Source organism: Stigmatopora nigra, chromosome 11 (genome assembly GCF_051989575.1).
Source record: "Stigmatopora nigra isolate UIUO_SnigA chromosome 11, RoL_Snig_1.1, whole genome shotgun sequence".
NCBI lineage: Eukaryota > Metazoa > Chordata > Actinopteri > Syngnathiformes > Syngnathidae > Stigmatopora > Stigmatopora nigra.
In genome coordinates, this window is record NC_135518.1 from 14,411,504 (window position 1) to 14,437,335 (window position 25,832).

Consider the following 25,832-nt stretch of genomic DNA (forward strand, 5'->3'; position numbering starts at 1 on the left):
TTCATCCGTGTCTTATTTTTGAAAAGCTTGATGAAAGAACCGGAAAATATTGTTTCTGTTAATAGTTATCTTTAATTTGATTTAGTTCGTCTCCCAGTCACCCCAATTAACTCTTGACATATTTTGGAAGAAAGGAACAATGGCCGACGTGAAATTGTGTCAATGACCCTGTTGGTTTCGAAAGGTAAATGTCGTAACGCTAAATTATTTACACACAACCGTGTTCATTAACGACCCGAAAGTCCAGTTTGTGTTTCTAATATTTCCACGCTATTTATTTTCTACCTTTTCAGACAGTCGACGGGACCGTCTGGAATTTTTTTTTATCGGTGTCCTCAAAGGACCCCATTAGCGTCGCAGAGGTACGTGTAAAGAGAGACATGGTGTTTTGTCCGCCGTTATAGAACAAAAATGTATCATTTTTACTTACTAAAATTGTCAAAAAAGGGGTAAAAAGCGAGTTATATTCAGCGCACGTGATCAAAGACTCCGAAGATTAGGATCCTTGGATGTACTATACGGCACGTGAGCCATTTGATTGGCTGTTCCCTGTTGCCATGGCAGTAGACATGGGAAGCCGAAGTTTGCCTACTTTTTTTCCTATGGAGCAATCGATGATGCAGAGGCAGACGACTGCATGTTTATGTAATATTGCTCACGTGCACTTGGGATTTTAGTTCATTGTAGAATTATACTGCATCACACATACGTTATTTATATTCACTATCATCTATAGTACTAAGATGCTCATTTTATTCAGCAAAGGTTTAATTTATTGCATAGGATTCGTTTCAAATATTGTCTTAAGTGAGCCCGATTTGTTGTTGTTGCTGAAACAAGATGAACAAATATTGCACAATAAAACAAATATTTAAATAGGCACAAAAACAATCATCATTGGCCAACCATTCAAATTTGTAGAAATAGCTTTGTACAGAGTAAAAAAAAATTACAATGGTAACATTGTATGAAAGGTCTTTGCAGACGTTACTGTAAAAAGAGTCTTGCTCATATGTCAATATTGGACATTTGGCAAAGTATTTAGATGCTGCAAATCATTTCACATCTGTCCAGCATCATCAAATGTAGAAAAAAGACAAATGAGTCCTAAAAAATGGCTTAATTTCATGTGTGCAGGCACATTCACAGTTCATATCTCTTCAACCCCCTCATAGGAACCTTCCTCGTGCTCCTCGCATATAATTATAAACATTTCCACGTGATCATTTCCATAAATGTTGCAGAGGAACTCACTAGCTGACAGTTGACAGTCCCTGTTCTGCTTTTCAGTTGAGTTTTGCACTGATGCGGATCCACTGAAGAGCTTGCCTGGTGTACTGGACTGCGTGAACAATGCTGCTGTGAAGCGTCAGTGGTCCGGACAGAGTATTCAAATAGTTGAAGAACTCTGTTTCCAAAAGGTAAGAAAAAGAGAGTTATTACACAACATAAAGTAACATAAATGATGTTCACGCAAACACAGTAGACTTATTCAGTACAATTGCAAAAATAAATTGTATGAATAAAACAATTAAAATAAAAAATCATAAAACTTTTCATTCATTTTATTAGAACGTAATGACCTATTTTAAAGGAGTTAAAATCCACATGTAATTATTTGAAATGAATAATAAATAAAGCACTTCATTTTTGTTTCTTATATTTTTAGTAAGTATTACCTTGTAGGATCAGCAGCCAATTCATGTTTCTTTAGCAGTGTTCATAGGTTTTTTTTTGTATATTTGAAAAGAAAATACTTTGAAATAAGGATGGAATCAATTGAAAAGATTCAACCAATTATAATGGCTCAGGCACTAAGAAGCCACGCCTCCTGAGAATCTATGTCTTTTTAAGACTGGAAAGACAGACCTTTACTCTCCTTGGCAAGGTTGTCCGCAACCTCCCAGTACTCGTAGCTGTACAGGACGCTGTTGGTGATGTTCAGATGGTTGGCCGCCATTTGGTGGATACGTTGAGGGATGCTTATGACCGAAGGCGACGAGCTTCCGTCCCCGTGTGAGCCTCGCCGGATGTGTTTGGTGGCATCGGGCAGGTGGGGATGAGGACGGGGTCCTCCTGCATCCCTGCGCAAAAAAAAGCAATCAATGGGGTCAAGATCCAAGAACGTTGTCAAACCCAGCTGGTGGTTCACCTACTTGCCGGCGTCGTTCCAGCAGGAAGTCATCGAAGGCACTTTGGAAGAAGTCTGTAAGCGACAACATGCTCATTGATTGTTGGGTTCATATACATAACAGTTGTTCCCCCAAACCAAAATTTCCCAAGAATTCCATGACTCAGCAGGTTTGATTGGACCATGTGAGTACGCCTCCTGAACTCAAACAACCCTTTGACCGAGAAGTCTTCACACCAAGCGCAACTGACCTTAAAGTAGTCAAGCAGCACTTTGGAGTATTTGAGAGCGTGGTCCTTTTTTAAACGGAACATCTGCCAGTAGAGGAGGGCCAGGCATCGGAAACTGCAAATGCACAAAAAACATGGAAAGTCACCACCAATTTCAAGCGGCTCAGGCCAAATCTTTGCCTTTTTTAAAAATTCGCACCAGAGCACCGCCAACTGCTTGTCTTCCGGTCGGGCTCCAGAACCAGAATGGCTTTTCAGCCTCATTGCATATCTGCAAAAACATTGGATCTCGCATTTCAACCAGCGACCAAGTGACTAGGGATGGAAAACAGAACCAACAAGTGCCATTTTCAGTTCACCTGATGAGCTCCACCGTCTCTGCGTACATGGTGTAAGGCGATTTGGCCTCCAACGGACCTTCCTCCATGGCTTTACCGCATTCCATGAAAGAAAGAGCAGCGTCCACGTAATTCACCGCCTTCCCCAACTTGTCCACCTGGAAGACGCAGAATGCCAATGTAGTACCCTCAACAAGTACTTTTACGGATCTAAAAAGGAATCGTTGAGAAGATTTGATGGAAAACCCACCATGGCGTCCGCACGGTGCTTCATTCTTTTGGCTTCGTGGAGGTAGTACTCTGCGTGGTGAGGCCTAGAAGGACGAAAAACAGTGGGTCAATGAGGATTTGCCAGTAAATGGATCTGCTGAGTTTGTGTCCACGACTACGACTCCTTACGTCTGTGCATTGGGAATGGCCGCTCTGTGTCCCGAGGGTCCCCAGGAATCGGTCAATGGCTGTCTGGACACTTTGACGCTATCCACCTCCTTTTTGGGCTGGAGTGGGCAAGTCCAAGTGGAATAAATACTTTGCCTTTCAAGTTTGGAGTTAGTCCAATGATTTGATGTTACCTTGAGTGCCGCATCTCGGTTCTTCTGATAAACTTTTCCGTTCTTTGCTTTAGACGAAAGGCTGTTGGCCTCGGAGCTGTCGGAAAGCGGCGACGGGGGAGATAAAGGATGCTTTTTGGCCAAGTACTCCTCCAAATATCTGTCAACGTATAAGTTGCATGCAGTCAAGCGGCGGACCAAGACGCCATCATAGGTAGGCAAATTCTGATGAGATACATTCCAGTAAAATTGCCTGAATTTTGTCCTAAGATGTTTGTAAAGCCACAATAGTCACACGCAGTACAGTAAAGTAAAGTATACATTTGATGTATTGTGGTCGGGTTTTTGGATTATGGTACATATTTTGTAAAAGTCAAAGCTTACCCATTATGAATGGTCTCCGTTGAAAAGCCAAGCCCAGCCACATGTAGCGAAGACTCCTTGCCACCAGGGACATCGTTTTCAAGCGGTGTGTTCCGTTTGCTTTCTTTATGCAAGACGCCATTTTCCATCTAATCACAAACAGGCACACAAAATTTAACATGGTGGTTTTTTTGTGTAGGCTTGTGTTTTCTATTATCTTTGGACAGGGCACATTATAACCGCTTATGTGTCCTCGGCCTTGCGACTTTATTATTTATCTGTGTTTTAAAATTGTCATGCAATATATTGACTGAGCAACAGAGGGTGCTGTTTCCCCCAAACAAATTTTCTGACATGGTACCTAATTGGTTCAAGGTAAGTAAAAATGAACATTTCTGCTTTGTATTTTCTCCTTCTTAAGATGAAAGGTCAACATTGTAAGATTCCATGTTACGTGGATAAAATGGCTCCTTTCCAATTGCATAGAAAACAATGCTTTAGGCCAGTGTGGACTCGAAAAAAGCAAACATGTACCTTGCGTTTTCTCTTGCTGTCTTTGGAGACGGCGTCTGGCACATACAGATGCCTCATAGCCTCCGTTTGCGTATCCTTTCTCGTCGAAGAAGAAGATTTAGCGGCGCCAACGGCGAAATCTACGTCCGTGTCCGGGACTCTGTTGAGCAGGCACAGGTCTATGTGGACCACCAGGTTTCCGAGACCACGCTGGGATGGCGCCGGTGCCTGTTCGCTCCGCCCGAACGGGACCAGGGTGAAGAGTTTGTGCTTGGTCCCGCCCTGCCGCCCTCTAGAGCTCGGTCCACTGGACTTGTTGGCATCGGGCTTAACTGAGCCGCGTTGGCCTTGTCCTTTCTTGCGGAGTCTCCGGAGAGAAGTGGAGTCTGCCGGAACCCTGGCGACCTGAGCTCGATACTCCGAATCCGAGTTGGACAAAGCAGAGGACGAGGGGGACTGTCCGTGAGGTAGAGGGCTGAGGGAGGACGAGGAATCTCGCCGGGTCCTGTCCTTCTCGGCTCTTCTTGACCGCTGTCCCTGTTTTCGTTGGTGGGGTGGCTCTTTGGACTGGATTGTCTGGCATTGGCGGATTTGTGGTTGGTCCCGAGGCCTCCTCTTCTGCCCCTCGACAAGGACGACTTCCTCCGCCTCCTCTTCCGGAGAACTCTCGATCCAGCGACGTCTCAGGAGCTGCTCCTCCGCCAGCCTCCTGTCTTGGCGTCCACCTCCCTTCCTGGCGTCTTTCCTCCCCTCGACTTCGGCCTGAGGAACCTTTCTTTGGGCTGCCTCGCGTTTGCTGCCCTGGGGCGGCTTGCCCGATGCTACAGAAGGATCGGTGTCAACGGTCTTGGACTCGGTCCACCTCCGGAGGTTCTGACCTCCTCTTAAGGGATTGTTCCCGGCAGCCTTAGCGGTCGATCCTTGGCCGGCACGGTCTCGGCGGCCGCTTGGAAGCTGTTTCTTGGTTCTCCCGGGACTGGGTCGGGAACCGTGTTGACCTGGAGGTCTAGACTCGTGGTCGAGGCTCCGGCCTGGTCGGCCTTCCTGGATCTGCTCGTGACGGGAACCCTGTTTGGCTGTCTTTTTAGAGCCCGAATGAGAACTGTTCTGCAGCCTGCGATTGTCACTTGAGGTCAAAACTGCTTTAGATTTGTTTTGGTCCCGGTCTTTGGGCCTCCGTTCTCGTTCTGGAGGATCTGTACTATTCACGGGCTTGGTTTTGGCATGGGTGTAGGTCGGTAGGCCTACCCGTGGCTTAACTTTAGTCCCACTTGACGATTTTGCCGAGTACAGATGACTCCGGACCTCAGCGGAGTGATAACTCTGCAAAGGAGTTGACCCGGGGCTTCCCACGGCGGCTCTCCGGGTGGACTCTGATGTATGGGGCGCACTAGGGCTACTGGACGGACTTGGGAAAATGCTGGGGAGTGGACTGGCTAGGCCGCTGAACCTGCTATCGCTAGGGCTGGGGCAGGTGGCGTAACCGGGACTGTTGGGCCTATGGCTCAACTGCAAACTGGGAAGGGGGCTCTGGCTGGGGCTGTATTCGCCATTGCTGTCCCAGCATCTGGCCGGGGACGGCGCTCGCGGCGTGCGGGGAGAGCTGGGCTTTCCCGGAATGCTCGGCCCCGGTTCGTCGGCGCTGGGGTTTCTTTTTTTCTTGGACTTCTTCAGCCACTTATCCAATTGCCACTGGGCAGCCGCGGGATGATCACTCTGCTAAAAGCATTAGAGAAAAATCACATGTGAGGGTACAGCTGCTTTCAAAAGCCACCATTGCATTCAAATCTGCTGCAGTTAATTGTACGGATCCCTTCTGGAAACAAAATTCTTTTACCCTCGTTGAACTGTCTTTTGGCACGTTTAGTGTCTGGGAAACATTCCAGAAACATTTTCCCGAATTCCATTTCAACAGACACAACATCCAATAATGCTTCTTCAATAATCCCCAAGCATACGTCCAGTCAATAATCCCAAAGGTCCCACTGAAATGCAAACTCGCAGTCAGTCCGGAACGCTAACCGCTACCCCGTAGAACCGCAGCAGCCCAATTTCTCAACGTCCCCATCGCCCTTGGTCCAACTCGCACACCAGCCACTCCACTCTTGCCGAATCCCGTCCAATAACTGGCAGTTTCCCCAACAAATGAGCATATTATGAGCGAACACAAGCAAGAAGAAGTTTTGAAGAAAATACTTACAGCTGTGGAGCAAACGTCCCCCCTTGGCCCCGTCCCCCGTCCGTCTCTGGCTTTCTCCCTCGCTTCTGGCAGCGAAGCAGCAGTGCTAAATTAAAGCTCCACTCTTCAAGTCAAACAGCGACGCCCCCCCTTCGCCTCTTGGCCCCCTCGCCTCTTCGCCTCTTCGCCCCTTCGCCCCCTCTCCCTTACCACATCCCTCGACCTCTTTCCAGGGAAGACACTACATCTCTTGTACCGTTTCGGACTCTCCTCCCCTTTTTTTCCCTCTCCCGGCCCGTCCTACCTCGTTGGTACCTGTAACTGTGGATGCGCCCCTTTCCAAAAAATCCAACCCCCGTCCGTCTCTTCCTTCCAGAGACACTGGGCGTAAATGAAAAACACATGTTAAGCCCTCCTTCCTCCAAAGCACCCACAGCCTCACATAAAGTCCACTCCCCATTTTTTTTTTTTGCCATAGAGGCCCAATGTGGTCCATGCTCGTACATCTACAGGGACTTGCTTTCATGAAAATGGAGCAGGTTGCCCCCTAAAAACCCCCTCTACGACCATACCTACCCACCTCACCCCACATACCAAGCAGCCCAGCGCTCTCCACAGGAGCCCAGCTTTAGCATACTTAACACATCAACACTAGTCATGTAATTGGAGAACTGTTAGAACTGTAAGCATTCAGATAGATTTGTCCTAAAAAGACCAACATAAAAAAACTTTAGCATTACACGAAGTCATCAATCTGTAATTAATCAATATGTTCATGACTTTTCTCTTAAAAAAATGTTTTCATGCATGGCAGTGGTTAGCACGTCCGGCTCACAGTGGGGGATCTGGGTTCAAATCCAGGTCAGTCCGCCTATGTGGAGTTTGCATGTTCTCTTTGGGCCTGTGTGGGTCTACTCCAGGTACTCTGGTTTCCTCCCACATTCCAAAAACATGCATGCTAGGCTAATTGTATGCTAACTTGCAGAGATTAGCATTTAGCATAGCAACTCACAAGGTCAAGTTGACAGTCCGCCCTGCGCTTTGAATTTTTCTTTCTTTCTGGGCAGTATTCCAGTTTATTTCCATGTTTATTCATGTCCTGCCAGCTAGCACGCAGCTAGCAGCGACAAGAACTTAAGATGGACAGATAGCCAGACTTCCCCATCAAGTTCTACTTGGGGGATAGCGTGGGTTTCCAGACCAAGATGTAAGGCCTATCCACAGCTGCACTATTTGGTCCCCGTACTAAACCCAAAAAGTTCTCAATTGGGCCATGGTTTGAATCCAACCCAGCCAATTGTGTCAACAGGAGTTCCGAGATTGTGGAGAACATGGGCACCCCATGGAGGAAAGCGCTTTGGGGCATCTTGTATCCGCTCCCTCTTTGTTCAGGTCACGACCCCCAGCATGCGAACATAGGTGAGAATAGGAAGGTCCATCCACCAGTAAATCAAGAGCTTTGATTCTTGGCTCAGCCCATTTTTTGTGCCACAACAGATGTGCATATATCAATGAAACTTAACCAAAGTGAGTAGAAATTGGCTCCATCTTTTTGTTCACTGGACCAAAATTTTGGGTATTCAAGTCAAAACTGAGCAGGCCTGGAAGAATTGTGTGTTTCTCGTTCATCTGGGACCATAAAAAGGCAAAAGCAGAGGACAGAAAATGAGTGGATGTCTGTTGCTGGTTAGGCTGCGCTGTTGTTGTTATTGTTGTCTGATGTCAACACGACTTCCCATCCTGAGGGCTTTTGTTCCATGAGAGCCAGCTTGTTGACATGACACCCAGCCGCTAATTCCCAAAGCTCACCTCACCGCACCGCACCACGCCGCCAGGCCCTTCAACCAACGACTTCCCTTTTTTCCAAAGTGCCACACGGATTCCTCCTTTCTTAGCCGCCTCCTATCCCCGCCATCGCCATTGCCCACGACCCACCGCTCGCCCAAATCCAGAAAACCGTGCCGTTGTTACCTCCTTGTCGATTGCGCCCGGGGAATGGACGTCCGCGGCCGGGCTGGAGCTCCGGGAAGCGAGGCTGCCGCCGAGCGACACCACGGTAGAGCGAGACGGCCAAGAGTCTGAGCTGGAATGTCTCGCCCTCCTGCCATTCGTCCGTGACGGGCTGTCGGTCAACACGCGTACGTCGACGGGGAAAAAATGCATTGAACGTGAGCAAAAAGGACTAAACAAACACAACAGAGTATACTTGGCGAATTTTGGAGAACGTCGGCGGGCCGGATTAAAAAGCCTAAAGGGCCGTATGTGGCCCGCGGGCCGTAGTTTGCCAATTCCTGGACAAGAGGTTGTGGCACAGTCAAGTCCAATCTACAACAGTAAAAGAAATGTCCTAATTACCTTGGTCCATCCCAGGAAGCTGGCTCTTGTGTTGCCTTCAGGGCCAGAAAGAAAAAAAATACAAACCAATCATCCACAACTAACGGAATTCCTATTACCAATTCATACACAGGTGGTGAGCATCACTCACCGTCGGCAGGTCATCCTCGTCGCTGCTCAAGGTCAAGTCGTCAACGAGCATCCTACAAACGGAAAGTCAAAGGAACCAGATATGGCAAAGCGCCACGCGTACGGTACTTATTGTTGACTTTTATTGACATCTTCCTCTTTCTTAGAAGCGCTTCAAGCAAAGCGCTAAAGCCAGCGGCCACGGGGGTACTACCCCAGGGGTATCTCGGCTTCCAAAAGGTCGTCGACCTTTGAGTCACACACTGACATTTGTGTTTGTTTGTGCCTTTTGAGGTTTGACAAGCCGCCCCTGACTTATGTTTCCTGGCGGGACACTTACGACTTTTGAGGCGCCACATGGCGATGACAGCTCATTGGGGGCTGAGCATCCCCCCGGCCCGCTCCTATCCAAGACAAAAGGACACGTGGTGGGGAGTTAGAATGAAAGGGGTAAGCTACGACACCCCCTCAACGGACACCTTGCCTGGATTATGTTGTCGGCTCTTTTCCATCCTGGTAGAAACGGGACACAAATATACAACATTTACAATCCCCTGCTTTTTCTAGCATCTTTGCCAAACCATATCTAAAAATGAAGATTAACCATTCCTAAAAGATACGTACCGCGGGGCTGAAGAGGATTTTCTGGTCACCCTTTACGGCTTGTTGACAGTGCCGCCATGGAGTCATGTCCTGTGGGATCACCAAATTTTTAAGTTAAATCAAACCTCTTAAAAATGCCCCTAAAAGCACGGGATTATGGTCTAAAAATCCAGTGGCCATGGTCGCCCTGAGCCTTTTTTGTGACTTAACTGGCATTTTTTTTGTTTTTGTATTGGTTGTGGACAACATATTGTTGTGTCTGTCCTCTGATCCTAATTCCTTGTTTTTCCAGGAACGCCACATTAAGCCAAGTGGAATGTTTAGCCATCCCGGGTCCCCGACACGAAACCCCAGAGGGTGAGCCTTTTCCTTTCCTTTTCTTTTCCTCCACTGGGCTGGGCTCACCCTTCCACTCGATTATCTTCCCCTACGTCGGCAATCACCAAGGACACCACGGGTGCCAACTCCCACCGCCGCAAAAAACACAACAACGTCTTCCAGGTGTATTTTCGACCTTTTGTCTTCTCTTATTTGAAATAGGAGCATGAAATAGCTTGAAAAGTGAGTCCTTACCTTCCAAAAATGTTTGGCACAGCAGTGGGGGCCTCTTGTTACCTGACAGGAAGACAATAAATTGCATTTATTTTGTATTTAGGGCCATGCTAAGTACCAAATGCCAAATTATATTGCACACAATATGCCACAGATGTTATTCAATCATTAGAAGATTGATGTTTATTTACATGTTGCAATTGGTCAACTTTTTGACTTGATTTTTTTAATGCTTTTTTTCTGTAATTACCTAAATCTAATCCGAACATCATTTTGTAACCGAGTATCACGATAATGGTGACTATTTTGACCTGTGACCTTCCATTCCCAGGTTTGTCCGCGTGACGATCGCAACACGAAAACATCACCTGCAAACCCCTGAGACAGCCTATAGGCTCTCTCATTCTCGCTCGCTATGTCGCCCTCACCTGAGAAAAGAGACATGGGTGCAAGCGCAGGTGCAGCTGGACGCCAAAGGCAAGTTTCCCGCTTCCGGCGTGCAGGGCGGTGGGCATGATTCCAGCCTGGGTGCTCACAGCCCCGTCGGGACGTCCATAACCGACTCCTTGTGTGACAGGACGCCACCACCGTCGTCTCCGTCTCGCCGTCGCCGGTGAAAACGAGGAAGATGATGAGTATCGGGAAGAATCCCGGAGGAGGCGGGTCGCCCGGCGACGCGTTTAGTCACTTGGGAAGGCCGGACTGCGACGTCACGGAATTGTTAGACACGCTTCCCTACTCCAATTCTGATATTAATATCCAATACCAGCACGGAAAAGTATATTCGTCTCCGTGGCGACCAATTCAAGGTGTGCCCAAAGCTAGCCTCCAGCACCCCTTTGACCCTCCAATAAACTACGAAATGGTACAAACACAGCGTATGCAAAATAGAAAGGCTACATTTGGTCGTTTTTTTTTCTATCGACATAATCCGCAGTGGCGGGATTATAGCGAACATATGTCCAGCCATTTATTTCTCCATTTATTCATCCATCCATCCCGGCATGCTGGCCTCGCGCCACCGCCGACACGGTCCATCATTCCAGTCTGAATTCCAGCTTGGCTTCGGGAGGAAATCATATTTCAAGTGTGTGTGTCCCGGGAATCCAGATGGAAAGACAATTAGAAGCTATAAAAAAGGCACATTGTTCTTATGATTCACCACTAATCCCAACAGAACGCCACACTCTCTCACCCCAAAAACGCTCTGGATCTGAACCTACAACTCATGAATTGAAATAAATTACTAAACACATTCACCAGGGTCCATTAAAGATAAAAAAAATCTTGAATAGTTTGATTATTGACCTTGTTTATTATGTTAGCATTTTGAAGTGAGTCTCATATCTTGACGTCCGATCCATTTCGACTGATAGCCTGGAATGGATTGGACGTTCACAGTCGTCTAGTGGAGTCTATTTATAAATAAAAACGCTCTATATGACGTTTATGCTCTGTTTTTGGCACGTTTGCGCACATGCCCGAAAAAGACAAGAATTGAAGAATGTAAACATTTGAGTGGAGCGCCACTGCCATCCTCTAAATTGCCTCTAAACGTATTTGTTTTGTTTTGCAGTCGGCAGTGAACCGACAGGAAGCGGCACGTGAAAACACTCAAGCCGAGGCTGCGCACTCGGGCGCGCGCGCATGACGTCACCTAACGGACGAGCGGCATCATCATCATCTTCATCATCGGCAGAGAGTCTGACAGATTGAGGGAGGGGAAAAGAAACCACGGAAGAAGAGGGGCGACCGGGCCGCTCCTCCTTTGCTCTCCTCTCCGTGTCTGCCCCCTCCTCTCCACTCCCTCCTCCCTGCTCCTTGTTGCCCCTTTCCGCGCGCACGCGCGCATCATCATCGTCCCCGCGGACGCTCCGGGATGATGACAGCGTGAAAGACGCCGCGGAGCCAGGAAGCCGTCGAGGTGCAACGGCCACCACAACGGCAAAGGCCTCCCCCTCCCAGCCTCCCTCCTCAACCCCTTTTTTTTCTCCCCTCCGCGGCCGCAGCGATCGACTAGAACGCGGCCATGAATTCGGCGGAGCAAACGGTGACCTGGCTCATCACGCTCGGGGTGCTGGAGTCGCCCAAGAAGAGCATCGCGGACCCCGAGGCTTTCCTGCACAGCTCGCTCAAGGATGGTGTGGTTCTCTGCAGGCTCCTGGAGCGCCTCAGCCCGGGATCCACGGAGAAGGTAAGGGCAAGATCGTCGCCCCCCAAAACCATCCCCACTCCCCCCACTGTCTACCCACATCCATGCGGGGTTTGTTGTCTGTCTCCCTGCTCACTGGCCCATGAAGAGATTTCGTTAGTAGGTCACAACCGACCCTCTTTATTTATTATGGCAATGTGTCAAAAAAAGAACCACCCCACCCGCGCATGCCCCGAAACAACACCAAACGCGTATCGTCAAAGAAATCGTATGCTATCGCCGCGATATTTCCAATTTCATTTGGTTGTGGATGAACAGGTTGCGTTAGGGCGAACCCTGGACGTACTGTATAGCTCCAAGCCGCCATTGACTGGCGAAGGCAAACGCAGATGAACCCCCTCCCATTCCCTCTTTTTTTTTTTATTTAAAAAGACACAGTATGGTGTTTGTGTCTGTCAGTACATTTCCCGGACTAGGGCCCAAAGGGTGTTAGGCTTTCTCAACTGTACCCTAATTCCTCTAATTCAGGGGGGTGTCAGTCAGTCACGGGCTACATTCATGTTTGGGCCGAAACATGTTTATATTTTTAAAGCCCAAAAGTTGACTTGCTCCCATTGACAGCACTACAAGTCCAATATGAAGGAAAAAGGGGTCGAGAAAGAGAGGAATGATAAATGTTTTCCAGGTTTTGGTTCTCCAAGATTTTTATTTTTATTCGCTTTCGTATTAAAATTACCGTTTTTACTGCCATTTAAAAAAAAAAAAAAACATTCGAAATGTTGACACATTCATCACTTGGTGGAAGGGGGAATCCATCTTGTAGACGTCACGTCCGGCGTGTGAATCCAAGGCTGCTCCACTCCAGCTCGGGAGCTCACAGCGGGATGAGCGCCGTCTTCCGGGGTGTCACTCGCTCCACAGTCCTGCTCGAATATCCATATCATCCCCCCTTCCCTTCATTTCTTCAACGTTGCTTTACAACGCGACAAATAACGAGCTGAACAAGTGCCAAAGCGTGCCGCTAATGTCGGCTCTCGTTGTCCCTTTCTTAGATTTACCAAGAACCGAAGAACGACGGCGAGTGTCTGAACAACATAAAGGAGTTCGTCAAAGGCTGCACATCTTTCCGTGTCGAGGTAAGAAGTCCGGCTTCGGTCAGCTTTAAAAAACACGGCCGAAACATTGGGCTCGACGTCATTTTCAAGAATAGTACGGAGCGAATTCGTCTAGTGGGGATGGTTGAAACAAAGGTTAGGAGGAGGAGGAAGAGGAGGATGAAGACGGGGAGCAAACATGCGCCCATCTTTGTAAAAATCGACAGCCATGTCCTCTTGCCCCCTAAACATTGATTATTTGTTACCCTTAAGCCGTTATCGTTCTTGAATAATGCAAATCTATGCGTGGCCCTGCTAGTATTCCAATCGTAAATAGATTACGACTAAAAGTGTCCAGAACTTTCCTTAATACACGCCTACTTAGTTATTATTAGTTATTACATAGTTATTAGTTATTACGTATTATTAGTCATTACTAAGTTAGTCACAGTTATGAACATATCCTTGAATCTAGCCTTCAAAAGAAGCTTAAATTCAGCCCACTTTCCCTTGCACTCGTTAGTTTTAACAGTAGGGGGAGCTAGTGATTGAAACCCTGCGAGGGTTAAATCCTGACATTGAAATCACTGACTATTTTGAAATAGCGTCCTATTTTCAATGTAAATTGCTTTAAAAAAAAAAACATTGCTTGTTTTTTTTCCTCATAGTTTTGATACAAAATGTGGATTTAGTAGTTTGGTAAAGACCAGGCAGAGTAAAATAGACAAGATTTGTAGTATTTGACAGCTCTGATATAATTTGACGTGGCCACAATACCTGTTTAAAATAGCAGTAGGAAGACAGCCGATTAAATGGAGGGTGTCACGTAAGGCGGTGGGTTCATTGGCCTCGGCACACAAGGGTCATTCAAGCACGCTCCGCCTGACAATAGCGCTCAGTGTTCCTCTCCACCGGCTCGTCGGCCTACCCGACTTTGCATACGGCCAACCAAACCAGGCCTTGAGCACTGCTGATGGGTTTAATAGGACAAAAAAAAGATAGTTTCGGTTGTAGCCAATAAGAGCCTTCTCAATTGGTGGCTCATCACTCAACGGTTATTTCTGCATCTGCATTTAATGGAAGGAAAATGTGTTATTTATCAACCATTTCTTGAGTTGTTTACTGATGGCGCTTCTTATATTTGTCCTATCTGCCATCTCATAACTTTTATGTCAGGCTAGTGAAGGAATTGGTGGCCATGACTGGATATTTTTATCTCGGTAGTGGCGATATTCCAGGTTATATTTGCGTGACAGAGTGTGTATTTTGCGACACTGGACTTTTACTTTTGGTTAAAGTGGTCTGAGCAGGATTACGTGGAATAGTTTGGGACTTGTGCCATCTGTAGAGCAGAGCTGGATCTTCTCCAGGGTGCCTCTTTAAATTGCTCCATCCGTTTAAAATTCACTTCTTTTTGCAACATGTCTCTGGGTCTCTTTTTTTCATTGAGACAAAATATTCATTCATAATTGGAACTGAACTATAGAATGCAAAGTCCTGACATGTTTTTGAGGCAAAATAAGGGGCGCTTTTTTCCGAATCTTCTCGTCCGCAAAGCAAAATGTCATTCTTTCAACGACAAAACTAGAAGCCGCGTCCGCGTATCACCTCCAGGCGTATCAGCAATCAGAGCGGAAGATGAATAAAGCGTCCAATCCCATTCGCTGGCATTTCCAGTAGTACCAAAGTAGCTCTCGTCAAGGAAGATCCAATCACTGTCAGTCATACTAAGGCTGTGCCACACTCGGTCTCAGAAAATTTTGAGGCGAACGTACTTGTGCCGTTCATCAGGCCGTGGGTCATTCCTTAAATTGGCCGCACTGGATGATAAGAAAATATATGTAGCCTGAAAATGTCCATACGTATGCATTCTGACTTGAAATGTCTGGGCTTGGGATGCTAAAACTCTTTTTTTGTCTTTCTTCCTCAGCCATTCGAGGCCAGTGACCTACTACTCGGCCTCAATTTCTCAAAGGTGTTGAGTACTCTGGTGGCGCTGAATAAAGCCACAGCAGGTTGGTACCGCCCCCTTTCATAGGCTTCCACCACAGTGGTAGTATTTTTTTTTATCATGACTCAGTTTTTGTGTGGGAAGACAGTAGTCAGTCAATAAGCTCGTCTGGGTCAGTTGTGTGATTTTTATTTTTGGATTTGTGTCTTTTCCCGTTCAGATATCGGCGTGGGCAGCGACTCGGTGTGCGCCCGCCATTCTTCCGCCCACCGGATTAAGTCCTTTGAGTCTCTGGCCTCCCAGACTTCACTGGGGCGATCCTCCAAGCTGTTACAGAACCAGTTTCGCAGTCTGGTAAGGGTCAAGCGTCCAAATGGAATGACTAAGCGCAGCTCCCTTCCCTACCCTTCACCCCCCATTTCTGTCTTTTCAGGACATGTCCGAGAACTGCGGGCAGCAGCTGCTGGTCAAGGCGCGTTTCAACTTCCTGCAAACCAACGAGGACGAGCTCACCTTTAATAAGGGCGACCTCATCGGCGTGACCCGTCAAGAAGATGGAGGCTGGTGGGAGGGGACGCTCAACGGCAAGACGGGTTGGTTTCCTAGCAACTACGTCCGGGAAGCCAAAGGCTCCGGTGAGTTCCGTTGCTGAGAACCTTTATTCAAAGATTAATCTCAATGTTTTCTATGTTGGTGTAAATTTTCTGGAGTAGGATTACAATTTTCTGTTATAACTCCTTTTTTTCTTCTGTCATTATATTACTTACTGTTATAACTACTACCAATTGCTTTTTATCTCCGCAGACAAACAAGTCTCCCCCAAGTCGGGCACCCTGAAAAGTCCGCCCAAAGGCTTCGACACGTCCGCCATAAGCAAGACGTACTACAACTTGGTACGCCATCCAATCATAGCGCAGACCGTTGCCGTTTCCCCGTTAGGGAGTGCTCAATTTGTCTTCTTGCGTCGTAGGTGTTGCAGAGCATTTTGGAAACGGAGACGGAATACTCCAAGGACCTTCAGAACCTCCTGGCAAATTATTTGCGTCCTCTTCAAACCTTTGACAAGTAGGCCTGACCGGGTGGCGCTATCGTACGCAGCTCGGAGAACTCAAACATTTTCCATCTGTCCACACCTCCAGGATGAGCGGCGCCGACGTAGCTCTGATCCTGGGAAACCTGGAAGAAATCAGCACTTTTCAACAGATGCTCGTCCAATCCTTGGAGGAATGCACCAAGTCAGTTTTTAAGCACGCCTCCTGTAAACTCCAAATCCCGACCTGATCCTATGTGTTCATTTGTGGTCCTTTCTCTCAGGCTTCCCGAGAGCCAGCAAAGGGTGGGCGCATTTTTCCTCAAGCTCATGCCGCAGATGAAGGCTCTGTACGTGGCCTACTGCGCCAACCATCCCTGCGCCGTCAACGTGCTCACGCAACACAGGTGCGCCTCTCCCCGCCCCTCTGTCCGGGCTCTGGCTTCCGCTTTCCGTCCAATCACGGCCCACGTCTCCCACAGCGAGCCGCTGGGGGAATTTGCCGAGGGCCGGGGCGCCGTGGGACCGGGGATCCTGGCCCTCACCACCGGCCTCAGTAAAGCTTTCATGAGGTTGGACAAGTACCCCACCCTGCTCAAAGAGTTGGAGCGCCACATGGAGGTGTGTTTGTGGTTACCGTCGTCCCAGAAATGGTCTCCATGTTTTATGGCCTTTTGTCTGTCTTTCAGGAGAGTCACCCCGACCGAAGCGACATCCAAAAGTGCATGGCCACGTTCAAGAATCTCTCGGTAAGGGCAACTGGCTTCTGGCTGGAAATGGTGGCAAGATGATGATGTGTTTTTGCCTCTAGGCGCAGTGCCAGGAGGTGCGCAAGCGCAAAGAGCTGGAGCTGCAGATTCTGACCGAATCCATTCGCTTGTGGGAGGGCGACGACATCAAGACCCTGGGCTCGGTGCTCTACATGAGCCAGGTCCTGGTTCACGCTTCTGTCGCAGAGGTAATGCCAGTGAAGCCACTGTTATTATTATTATTCTCAAATTAGGTGGTAAAAGGGCTCTAGCTAACAACCACTTAGCTTTTAATTCCAGTAATACCTGGATTGACTGTCGCTTTGGATTCACCAAATGTGAAAAATGTAGAGTGGAGGCCCAAATAATACCAAATCAACACTGTCCCAAAATGGCGTTTCTACTGCCACACTGATGTGCCTTTTCATGTGGCTAGGAAAAGAGCGAGCGCTACATCATGCTGTTCCCCCACGTCCTCCTCATGTTGTCGGCCAGTCCCAGGATGAGCGGCTTCATATTCCAGGTCAGTCCTGAAAAATGCATTTATTATCATCTCATGTCTTACGCCATTTTTTTTTCTTACCCAAAGGGTAAACTGCCTTTAGCCAGCATGTCGGTCAGCAAACTGGAAGACTGCGAAGCCCACAAAAATGCATTTGAGCTCAACGGTAAAAAGCCACATTTTGCCACCACGCTTTACCGCACGATATGTGAATGTATTTTTTTTTTTATAAATTTGGGCAGGCCCTGCCTTCGATCGACTTCAGGTGTCGTGCACCAACTCGCGGGATCTCCAGGACTGGGTGGAGCATCTTAGCCGGCAAATCAAGCACACGGCGGCGACGGCGCCCAGCCACAAGCCCCTGGCCGTTCCGTGCCACACTGTGGGCATCGCCAATTCGTCTCTTTTTCTTCTTCCCCATCATTTCTGACATTGTTTTCTGCCCCTTTTTAGCTTCCGTCCCATCCGGTAACCCTGTCCCGGCACGCGGAGGGCAGGGCCATGACGGTGGCCCCCACCTACCACACCCTTCCCCACCCTTCCTCTCACGGGAGCTCTCACGGCGGCGTGACGTGGGGGCCCCTGGAGCCCCCCAACACCCCCAAACCCTGGAGCTTAAGCTGCCTGCGCCCCGCGCCCCCCCTGCGACCCTCGGCGGCCCTCTGCTACAAGGAGGTGAGACACAAAAACGCTCAAAGAATGATTCCAAAATGGGTTCAACTTAGCCAAAAACGACGGACTTTTCTGGAAAAGTAGACACCCCTCCATAGTTGACCGACGTGACATCCTTGATCATGATCATGTGTTTCCGGGCAGGATCTCAGTAAAAGCCCCAAGAGTGTGAAGAAACTGCTTCCCAAGCGCAAACCGGAGAGGAAACAGTCTGAGGAGGAGTTTGCCTTGAGAAAGAGTAAGTTGTCTTCCCTCTGCGAGTGACTCAAAACCCCAAAATAAAGAGCCCGTCCAACCATCTCGTATCTATTTGTAGGCACCGCCGCTCTGGAGGAAGACGCCCAGATCCTGAAAGTCATCGAGGCCTACTGCACCAGCGCCAAGACCCGGCAGACACTCAACTCAAGTAAGAACAAAAAAAAATATCTTCTCTGGTCCGCTCGAGCGTAAACGTTGACCAATCAGCAACGGGCCTTCCAGTCAAATCTGTCAGTTTTCAAGAGGCGTGGCCACCCTTCCACCGCCGCTTAGCAAAGTCGTTCCCAGTCACGAGCGCCAAATATTCCCGTTTGTCGACCTTTTTTTTCTTTTCATTTCTTAACACCGATGTCCCAAAGCGAACTGACCTTCTAACCGTATCTTCTCCTTCTTTTCTATCTCCCTCCTCTCCTACTTTTTGCCATTTTTGTGTTTTGGCCATTTGCATTGGCTCCATGGTCCCATCACGCCTTGATTTTTTTTCAATTTTCATTTTGGTGGCATGCATCCAACCCGTTGATCCCCCACATTCCGACAACCCCCCCATTATTCCCCATTATCCCCGTCCCCCACCCCAGCCTGGCAGGGTACCGACCTGATGCACAACCACGTGCTGGCCGACGCGGATCGGCCCCCCGCCGAGCCGTTGGGCCGACGCGGCAGCGTGTCCCGTCCCGAGTTGAGCTCCGACCTCTCGGAGGACTCTGACTACGACTCCATTTGGAGCAGCCACTCTTACCGGATGGGCTCGGTGCCGCGCAAGAGCTGCATCTCTCACCAAAACTAAAGTGGCCACTATTATGATGGGCTTTCTGCTTTCCGGTTGCCAGTTTCCGATTTCCAGCTTCCGGTTTCCGGCTTCCGATCCTATTTTCTATTTATTGCATTGTTTTGCTCACTTGGCATCTGCTTGATTTCTTTTTTGGGACAGATGGAAGGAAGACGTAACGTAACGTAGCGCACTTCTCCCCCTTTGACTCCCTTTCTATGTGCCTCCTCTTCTTTCTCCTCCTCCTTTTACTTATCTGGAATGTAGGCCTAAACCGACAGAGCAAGTAAACACACACTCTCCTCTCACTTAAAATGGCACCCCGACCATTTTGAACCAAATTCCAAGCCTTTGTTTTATTTTTTATATAGGGTTTCCCCATCGTTTTAGATCTAGTAAGACATTTGGGGAAGTTAATAAACGTAACATTGAAAATGAGCCAGTTTAAGTTAACTTGCGATCCAATCCGATAGTGACTCGCCAAAAATAGCCGTATTAAGCGACCAAACCATTGGGAATGATCTAAATAAGGAAACTGTCAGAGATTGTCCAAACAATTGATTTGAAAGCTAAATTTTGACCATTTTTGGCTTTAAAAAACCCAAATAGAAGCTCACGTTATTTAGTCTAAAAAATGCCTGTGTTGTCAAGCTCTCGCGCGTCACTATTTTCATGAAAAAGTATTTTTCCAGTGTTGCTACTTAAAAAAGTCCCAAGTTGGCGTCTATTTAAAGCGTTGCACTCTATTTTTATGGTATTTATTTTCTCTGCAATTGTTTGTTATTTATTTTCATCCGTATTCCAATGTGTACAAAAAGCAACCTTATTTTTTCACTTTTCTTTTGTTCATTTTTCTGGCCAAAAAGTCTTCTAAAATGCTTTTGCACAATCACGTCACGTCGCTAAGAATGTGCTTCATTTTCTGGTCTACTTCGAGTCTGTATGATCTCGTCTTAAAAGGCACAATGACTAAAACTTCAGTGTTTCTGTCAAGCATTACTTTTGCCATCGAAGGGCCACAAAAACAAAACAAAAAACGAGTTCATAGCAGAAATATTGAACACACTTTGACCTCCCTCTGTCTCAGATGACACATTGTCTGGTTTTGGCCAAAGTGGACATTGTCAGAGTAGACTTTTGATTTATCTTTGGAAAAAGCACATCGTCCCTTGTCTGTAAATAATAGTTGTTAATTAGGTGAATGGAGAATTTCACTGTCCTGTATTGTGAGCTCAATTTTTGTGACAGTTGCATTCCGTGGAGTCCGCAAAGTCCGTCTTGAAGCGTCAAATGTCCTTGACGTGTGCGTGCGTGCGTCTCGATAGTAGTAAGTGGCCAACAAGTTACGGCGCTTCAACATTTCCGCAATTGTTGGAGTCCCAAAATGGCTGTATTATGTATGAGTTTGGAATAAATCTGGTTTCTTTTCTAGACTTTTGGAGTTTTTATCCTCATCCCCTGTCATTTCCACATTCCGTATCTTGTCTTGTAGTCCTCTTAAAATGATACAAAGTTTCTGACTCGGATTCATCATGTCCTCCAACAGGAGCGCGGTGGGAGACGGAGCTGCACGTCATCCTTCCCGGCGGCCAAGAGAAAGGCCCGTTCGATGACTTTAACCGTAATGGACAAAGCGTAGCAGAAGACAAGTATTTGGACTTTTACTCTCTAATAGAGAAAATGCTTGGAATTGGGTAAAAAGTTGGCTTGTATTCATTTTTTTGTTTGTTTGTTTCCAGGAGTCTGGTGGACGTGGTGTACGGCCTCCGAGATGAGGTACAAGAACTAAAGCAGGTAGTAATTGTTTTTTAATCATTTAAAGCCCCCAAAAAAGTAGGGTCGTTAAAGAAAACACTGTGTTTGTTGCCGTCGTCCGTCCGTAGGACAACAAGAAGATGAAGAGGTCGCTAGAAGAGGAGCAGAGAGCCCGCAAAGATCTGGAGAAGCTCGTTAGGAGAGTTTTGAAGAACTTGAACGACCCCACTTGGGATGAGACCAACTTGTGAGGACAGAGAGAGAGAAAGAGACTGATTTTAATATTTACTGTCTTTTTTATTATTCCACGTTGATGTCGATGCTTTCAAGACATTCCTCCAACATGGAAGTCATCTCCAGTCCGCACAGACCAGTCGCTGGTCCGTCACCCCGTTTACAACTTTATGTCTTATTTTATTTAATTTCTATGACTTTTTGAGTCCCGTCTAGGAGGTTTTGTTTTTGTTTTTAAATCTTGTCGGATGATATGTATGTGCATGCAAAGAGGAATGGTCCATGGTTTCACTTGTATAGTGTAAATATGGTTTTAAAAAAAAAACGTTTTGGAGAAATACAGCATTGCTTTGAGTGTATTTCTTTGTTTGACATTGAATATTTTCACTTTTTTTTAGGTATCCTAATCTGACGCCCAAGCTTTATGTATTATTTTTAATTTCATTTAGTGTATTAGTACTGTAACAATTAAGAGATGTAATAATAATAATAGTTACATTTAGAATTATGCTTCTAGTTCAAATTTGCTGCTTCGACGATTGGCTTGATTAGATTGGTGTCGTAGTATAGTACAAATGTTATTGTTTGTTTGTTCGTTTTTTTTAGTGACGCACTTTCATTCATTCGCCGGAATCACTGCCCTCTGGTGGCGACAAGAAAGATGGCACGTCTCCTCCGCCTGACTGTGCAGAGCACGCGTATGGGGGTGGGTGCCCGGCTAATGACGCTCAACAGGTGTGATGATGACAAACAAGGAAGGAGCAGCGAGATAACGCCGAGATTCAGCAAGAATAGCCAAGAATAAGCAAAATAAAGCCCCCAAACCTCGATGCAATGGCCAAAGCGCAACACATGATGTCCGTGGACTTGATCGCAGCCAATAAAACTAATTAAGCGCTGTCGATGTTGAAAGATTCCATTGGAAAAGCAGGTACGAACTACTCAAACGTCCGTCCTCACGTCCAACACGCGCAAACATTTGGGAAACAATGCATCGTCTGTTGTCGCTCCTTTTTATAACAACAACAAACAAAAAACATGCATTTTGCATCGCATTTTGGAACTATTTCGCTGTTGGAGGTGTTTTTTGCCTACAACAAGAAAAACATGCACCATAGTGCATCGCAATTTGGAAGTATCTCGGCGTCTGTTGTGTTGCCCATCTGCAACAAAAACAACAAATCAATAATTCTCCATCGCATTATGGAACTATCTCGCCATCGAAGGTGTTGTGCATCATCTATAACAACAACAATAATCCTTCTGCATGGCATTTTGGAACTATTGGGCCTTCTGGTGTGTTGTTTCCCATCTAAAACAATAACAACATCAACAAAACGCATGCCACTGCATGGCATTTTGGAAGCAACTCACCATCTAAGATGTTGTGCATCAATAAGAACGACAACAACAACAAAATAATCAATCTGCATGGCATTTTGGAACTATATGGCCTTCTGGTGTGTTGTTTCCCATCTACAACATCAACAACAATAACAAGAAAAAGCATCACGATGCATTGCATCTTGGAACAAACTCAGCATCCATCTAAGATGTTGTGCATCTACAACGACAAAAACAATCCTTCTGCATGGACTCATCCACTCGATCAAGTCTGCTATCAAGTAAGTTTGCTGTTTTGATTATTTTTGCTTGGGATGAGCTCTTCAAATGCTGCATTTTGAGGCTCAAATGTATTGCTGTGTTTGCGGTTTATTGCCCCCGTCCGTGTTTGTTGTTTAAATGAGTTGGCGGCCTTTTGAAATGTTTTGCTTAGAAACCCAATCTATGTCCCCAAATGGTGAGCAGCTTTGTTTATTGGCTAGTTTGTTGATCCAATATGTCGTGGGCAGATGTCCATCTTTCCACAGCTACTCTGGTCTTTCCCTATTGTCGCTAATGAAAAGTAATGTTTGTGGCCTTTTGTTTCACTCTTATTGGAATAGTATCTAGTCCTACTGGGTTTGTTGATGTTTAGGTGACATTTAGAACGTTTTTTTTTGTGTGCAAACATCCTGGTTTAAAGAACCTGTTTGAATGGCACGATCTCCAAGTAGCAAAAGCAACTTTTTAGTCGTGAGGGGCTCTAAAAGTGGGCTATTAGTATCAACGTTCTGACCAACCTTGCACAAACACACACACGCGTATTGGAATAAAAGTGACAATTTGACAATTGAGTTCGGAAGCAGCCGTCCGGCCGGCATTGTGGCTTGTATAGAAAAAGCATCAAGGTCTTCTTCTTCTTCTTCTTCTTGGGGTGTGCTCCCACTCTTTCTCTCTCTTTTGAATGCATGGAATCAATCAAACGTGCACACACACACAGTCACACACAGTCTCACACACACACACACTTTTGTACATACAGGAGACTCACTTCCTGCTATTCAGTGGCCAGTGATCATTTAGACTTGACGTGCATTGTGGAAAACGCAGCTCTTTTCTTCTCTTCTTTCTCCCCCTCTGCCTTTCTCTCTTTCAACTGTCTGTCATTAATGTCCACAATCTGGCGGCGGCGGCGGTGGCGGCGGCGGCAAAGGAGAAGAAAGCTTTTGAGCAAGGGATGAATTGATGGGATGGGAGGATAAGCACTCAGTGTCCTTTTCTTTGGAGATTTGTTATTGTACAGTAGCGAGCGTCTCCCTCCCAGTCATTTTTTTCCTTTCTCTTCTCTCTTTTTTTTTTTTTTTTTGGGGTGGCTCTCTCCATCTGAAAGCTCGTCCACGTGCTCTTTTGTACGGCCCGCCAATAAGGCCCCATTCAACGTGGCTGAATGGACCTGCCATCCTTGGGGGCTGAGAGGCCCGAGGACTCCTATTCTTTAGCTCAGACCCCCCCCCCCCCCCCGCCCCATCCCACCCCACACACACAATCTAATTGGAGCCCAAATGAAATGGACGTTTCTTATGAAAATAGGCTTTGTTTGGCCGCGAGGCTGGTAATTCATAAACAATAAGCCGGCCTCCATTGTGTGGATAATAATATATTCATGCGCTCGGAGATGGGGAGGACAAGGCGAAGGGAAAAGTGAGGATATATAAGAAGGAGGAGGAGGAGGATGATGAGGAGGAGGAGAGTGGAAGGATGGAAGTGAGGAAGTGAGGGAGGCAGGCACGGTGCGCTTTGGACCGGACACTAAATAAGAGAAAATTGCTCACAAGAGCAATAGTCGCCAAGAAGAGATTTTGAGCAGACGTCCACGCCATCAGTCTCATTTGGACTCAGAAGTGAGAGAGAGACTTGTGGCCGGGAAGAGGTGTGCGAGGAAGGGAGGAGCCCTAGGGAGGGGAGCACAGGTGATGCTCACTACTCGCTATTTGCCGCCGCCGCATCTTTCCTTGCTGGATTTTCCTCTCCTCAAACTTTGGCCTTCTTGCCAAGTGAGCGGAATCACACCCGGATTCTTTCTCTTTTTTTTGTTGGGTTTTTTCCCTTCCGTTTGACCAGAAGGATGCTAATTGCTTTGAACTTGTCGTAGCTCCTGGTGAGGAATCCTGGTGAGGCAGCAAGTGGATTCTGTCTGTAATTGTGTGTGTGTATTTAATTTGCTGTATTGATTAATGCTGATAATTGCTGTAACTTCGAAAATGTCATTTATTGAAACTCCTATATTCTTGTGTTTACAACAAATGCAAATTTGCTTCATATTGTATTTTAGTTTGAAATAGGAGCGTTGTAACGCATTCCTTAACATTTAAATGAATGAATTCATTTTTTATATCGTTTTCTGAGGTCATATTTTCTCTGGCGCTTATTCCTAAATGACGACACTGCTGTATTTACTATGACGCGGGTGGGTATTTCTTTTTCAACGTCAGGCAGATGCAATATTGCCTAATCGCCGCTAGATGGTAGCATTTATCAACATGCTGTTTTCGACCATATTATTCATGATTCTGCTTTATTACTCTCCTTGCAAATTAGCTGTATCATTTAAAAAAATCTCAGCTACCTATAGTATTACTAAGTAACTACAGCTCAGTGATGCAAAATTGTACATAAAACGTGAAAATTAATGGCAGGCATATTTGTTATAGTTTTAAATGGCAAGAAGAGTGCTTCTGTATGTTGGGTTAATCGTATTGGCTTATCATTTAGTGAAAGTGAAAAGTGGACTCTGCTAAAATCATCTCACAATATTGCTTATTCCTACCGCAAGATGGCAATGATGCGTAATGGAAGGCCTCAGTGGTATGCGAATATTGCGTGTGTGTTTGTGTGTTTAACCTAGAACCGTTGACTGAAGGGTCAACGTCATTGGCAGGCCGTATGCTGTACACTTTGATTTATTTTTGTTGGTTTATTTGGTGCTTGTTGGCTTGGCCGGTCATTCCGAGTGTGCGCGGCGCCCGCTAGCTAATCAGGCCGCCAACAAACTTGGGTGGCGGCGCTCGCTCCAAACGGGTTGGAAGATTATCCCGAAATGATCCCCTCAATTACGCCGTTCCACTCAGGCCTTGTCCGTCTGCGTCTGGGCGCGCTCACAATGTGTGTGTGTGTGTGTGTGTGTGCTGTGTGTTTGTATCTGGCAACCTCGCCACACTGGGCGTGATGGAGCATGTTAATCCACATCAAAGGTCCATTAGCCGATTTGACTCCCAAGTCTGGCCAGCCAAAACAAGACTCTTACATTGGGATATTTTGGTCTGGCACCCCCCGAAACGCTGGAACAAAAAAAAGCAGGCCAGTTTGAAAAGACGCCGTTATTTTCCTCCCAGATTTGTTTGGAAAATGGGCACATTTTGG

At 46.8% G+C, this 25,832-nt stretch overlaps 2 protein-coding genes across 10 annotated transcripts; one reads left to right on the forward strand and one right to left on the reverse strand.

The window, feature by feature from the left end:
• Positions 1-39: 39 nt before the first annotated feature.
• Positions 40-21,448, forward strand: arhgef7a (Rho guanine nucleotide exchange factor (GEF) 7a). 9 transcript variants are annotated; one of them, XM_077727537.1, is made up of 30 exons: positions 40-184; positions 294-362; positions 1,291-1,421; positions 3,325-3,464; positions 8,773-8,893; positions 9,063-9,218; positions 9,664-9,872; positions 10,255-10,732; positions 11,500-12,117; positions 13,128-13,211; positions 15,100-15,184; positions 15,341-15,474; positions 15,554-15,755; positions 15,925-16,013; positions 16,091-16,185; positions 16,260-16,355; positions 16,435-16,557; positions 16,633-16,771; positions 16,840-16,899; positions 16,962-17,108; positions 17,336-17,422; positions 17,489-17,567; positions 17,644-17,783; positions 17,855-18,076; positions 18,218-18,311; positions 18,390-18,479; positions 18,910-19,098; positions 20,650-20,749; positions 20,840-20,894; positions 20,984-21,448. In XM_077727537.1, exons 9-30 carry the CDS (start codon positions 11,953-11,955, stop codon positions 21,104-21,106), a joined length of 2,598 nt encoding a protein of 865 aa, XP_077583663.1. In that variant the 5' UTR covers positions 40-184; positions 294-362; positions 1,291-1,421; positions 3,325-3,464; positions 8,773-8,893; positions 9,063-9,218; positions 9,664-9,872; positions 10,255-10,732; positions 11,500-11,952; the 3' UTR covers positions 21,107-21,448. The 9 variants fall into 9 exon arrangements, with proteins under 9 accessions (XP_077583663.1, XP_077583655.1, XP_077583656.1 ...); XM_077727529.1 differs by lacking the exon at positions 18,910-19,098 and having other exon boundaries at positions 11,500-11,847; positions 11,933-12,117; positions 20,647-20,749; XM_077727530.1 differs by lacking the exon at positions 18,910-19,098 and having other exon boundaries at positions 9,664-9,728; positions 9,819-9,872; positions 20,647-20,749.
• Positions 924-10,438, reverse strand: aff3 (AF4/FMR2 family, member 3). Its single transcript, XM_077727513.1, has 16 exons — positions 10,352-10,438; positions 9,777-9,835; positions 8,791-8,842; positions 8,661-8,695; positions 8,277-8,427; positions 4,148-5,845; positions 3,635-3,762; positions 3,272-3,410; positions 3,099-3,196; positions 2,950-3,013; positions 2,721-2,857; positions 2,561-2,632; positions 2,383-2,476; positions 2,157-2,206; positions 1,870-2,084; positions 924-1,408 (listed from the first exon to the last, which is right to left on the reverse strand). The coding sequence occupies exons 1-16, from the start codon at positions 10,436-10,438 to the stop codon at positions 1,287-1,289; spliced, it is 3,201 nt and encodes a 1,066-aa protein (XP_077583639.1). The 3' UTR covers positions 924-1,286.
• Positions 21,449-25,832: the final 4,384 nt, after the last annotated feature.

Bases quoted from the DNA above. Each gene is read 5' to 3' on its own strand.
- aff3 (XM_077727513.1), bottom strand. From the start codon at position 10,438: ATGCCCACCGCCCTGCACGCCGGAAGCGGGAAACTTGCCTTTGGCGTC. The intron at 8,843-9,776 runs GTGAGCCCAGCC...TTCCGTTTGTAG, and splicing joins GAAGATAATCGAGTGGAAGG to GATGCTCGTTGACGACTTGA. The intron at 2,207-2,382 runs GTCAGTTGCGCT...TGTCGCTTACAG, and splicing joins TGCTGCTTGACTACTTTAAG to ACTTCTTCCAAAGTGCCTTC.
- arhgef7a (XM_077727537.1), top strand. From the start codon at position 11,953: ATGAATTCGGCGGAGCAAACGGTGACCTGGCTCATCACGCTCGGGGTG. The intron at 15,185-15,340 runs GTTGGTACCGCC...TTTCCCGTTCAG, and splicing joins GCTGAATAAAGCCACAGCAG to ATATCGGCGTGGGCAGCGAC. The intron at 18,077-18,217 runs GTGAGACACAAA...GTTTCCGGGCAG, and splicing joins CGGCCCTCTGCTACAAGGAG to GATCTCAGTAAAAGCCCCAA.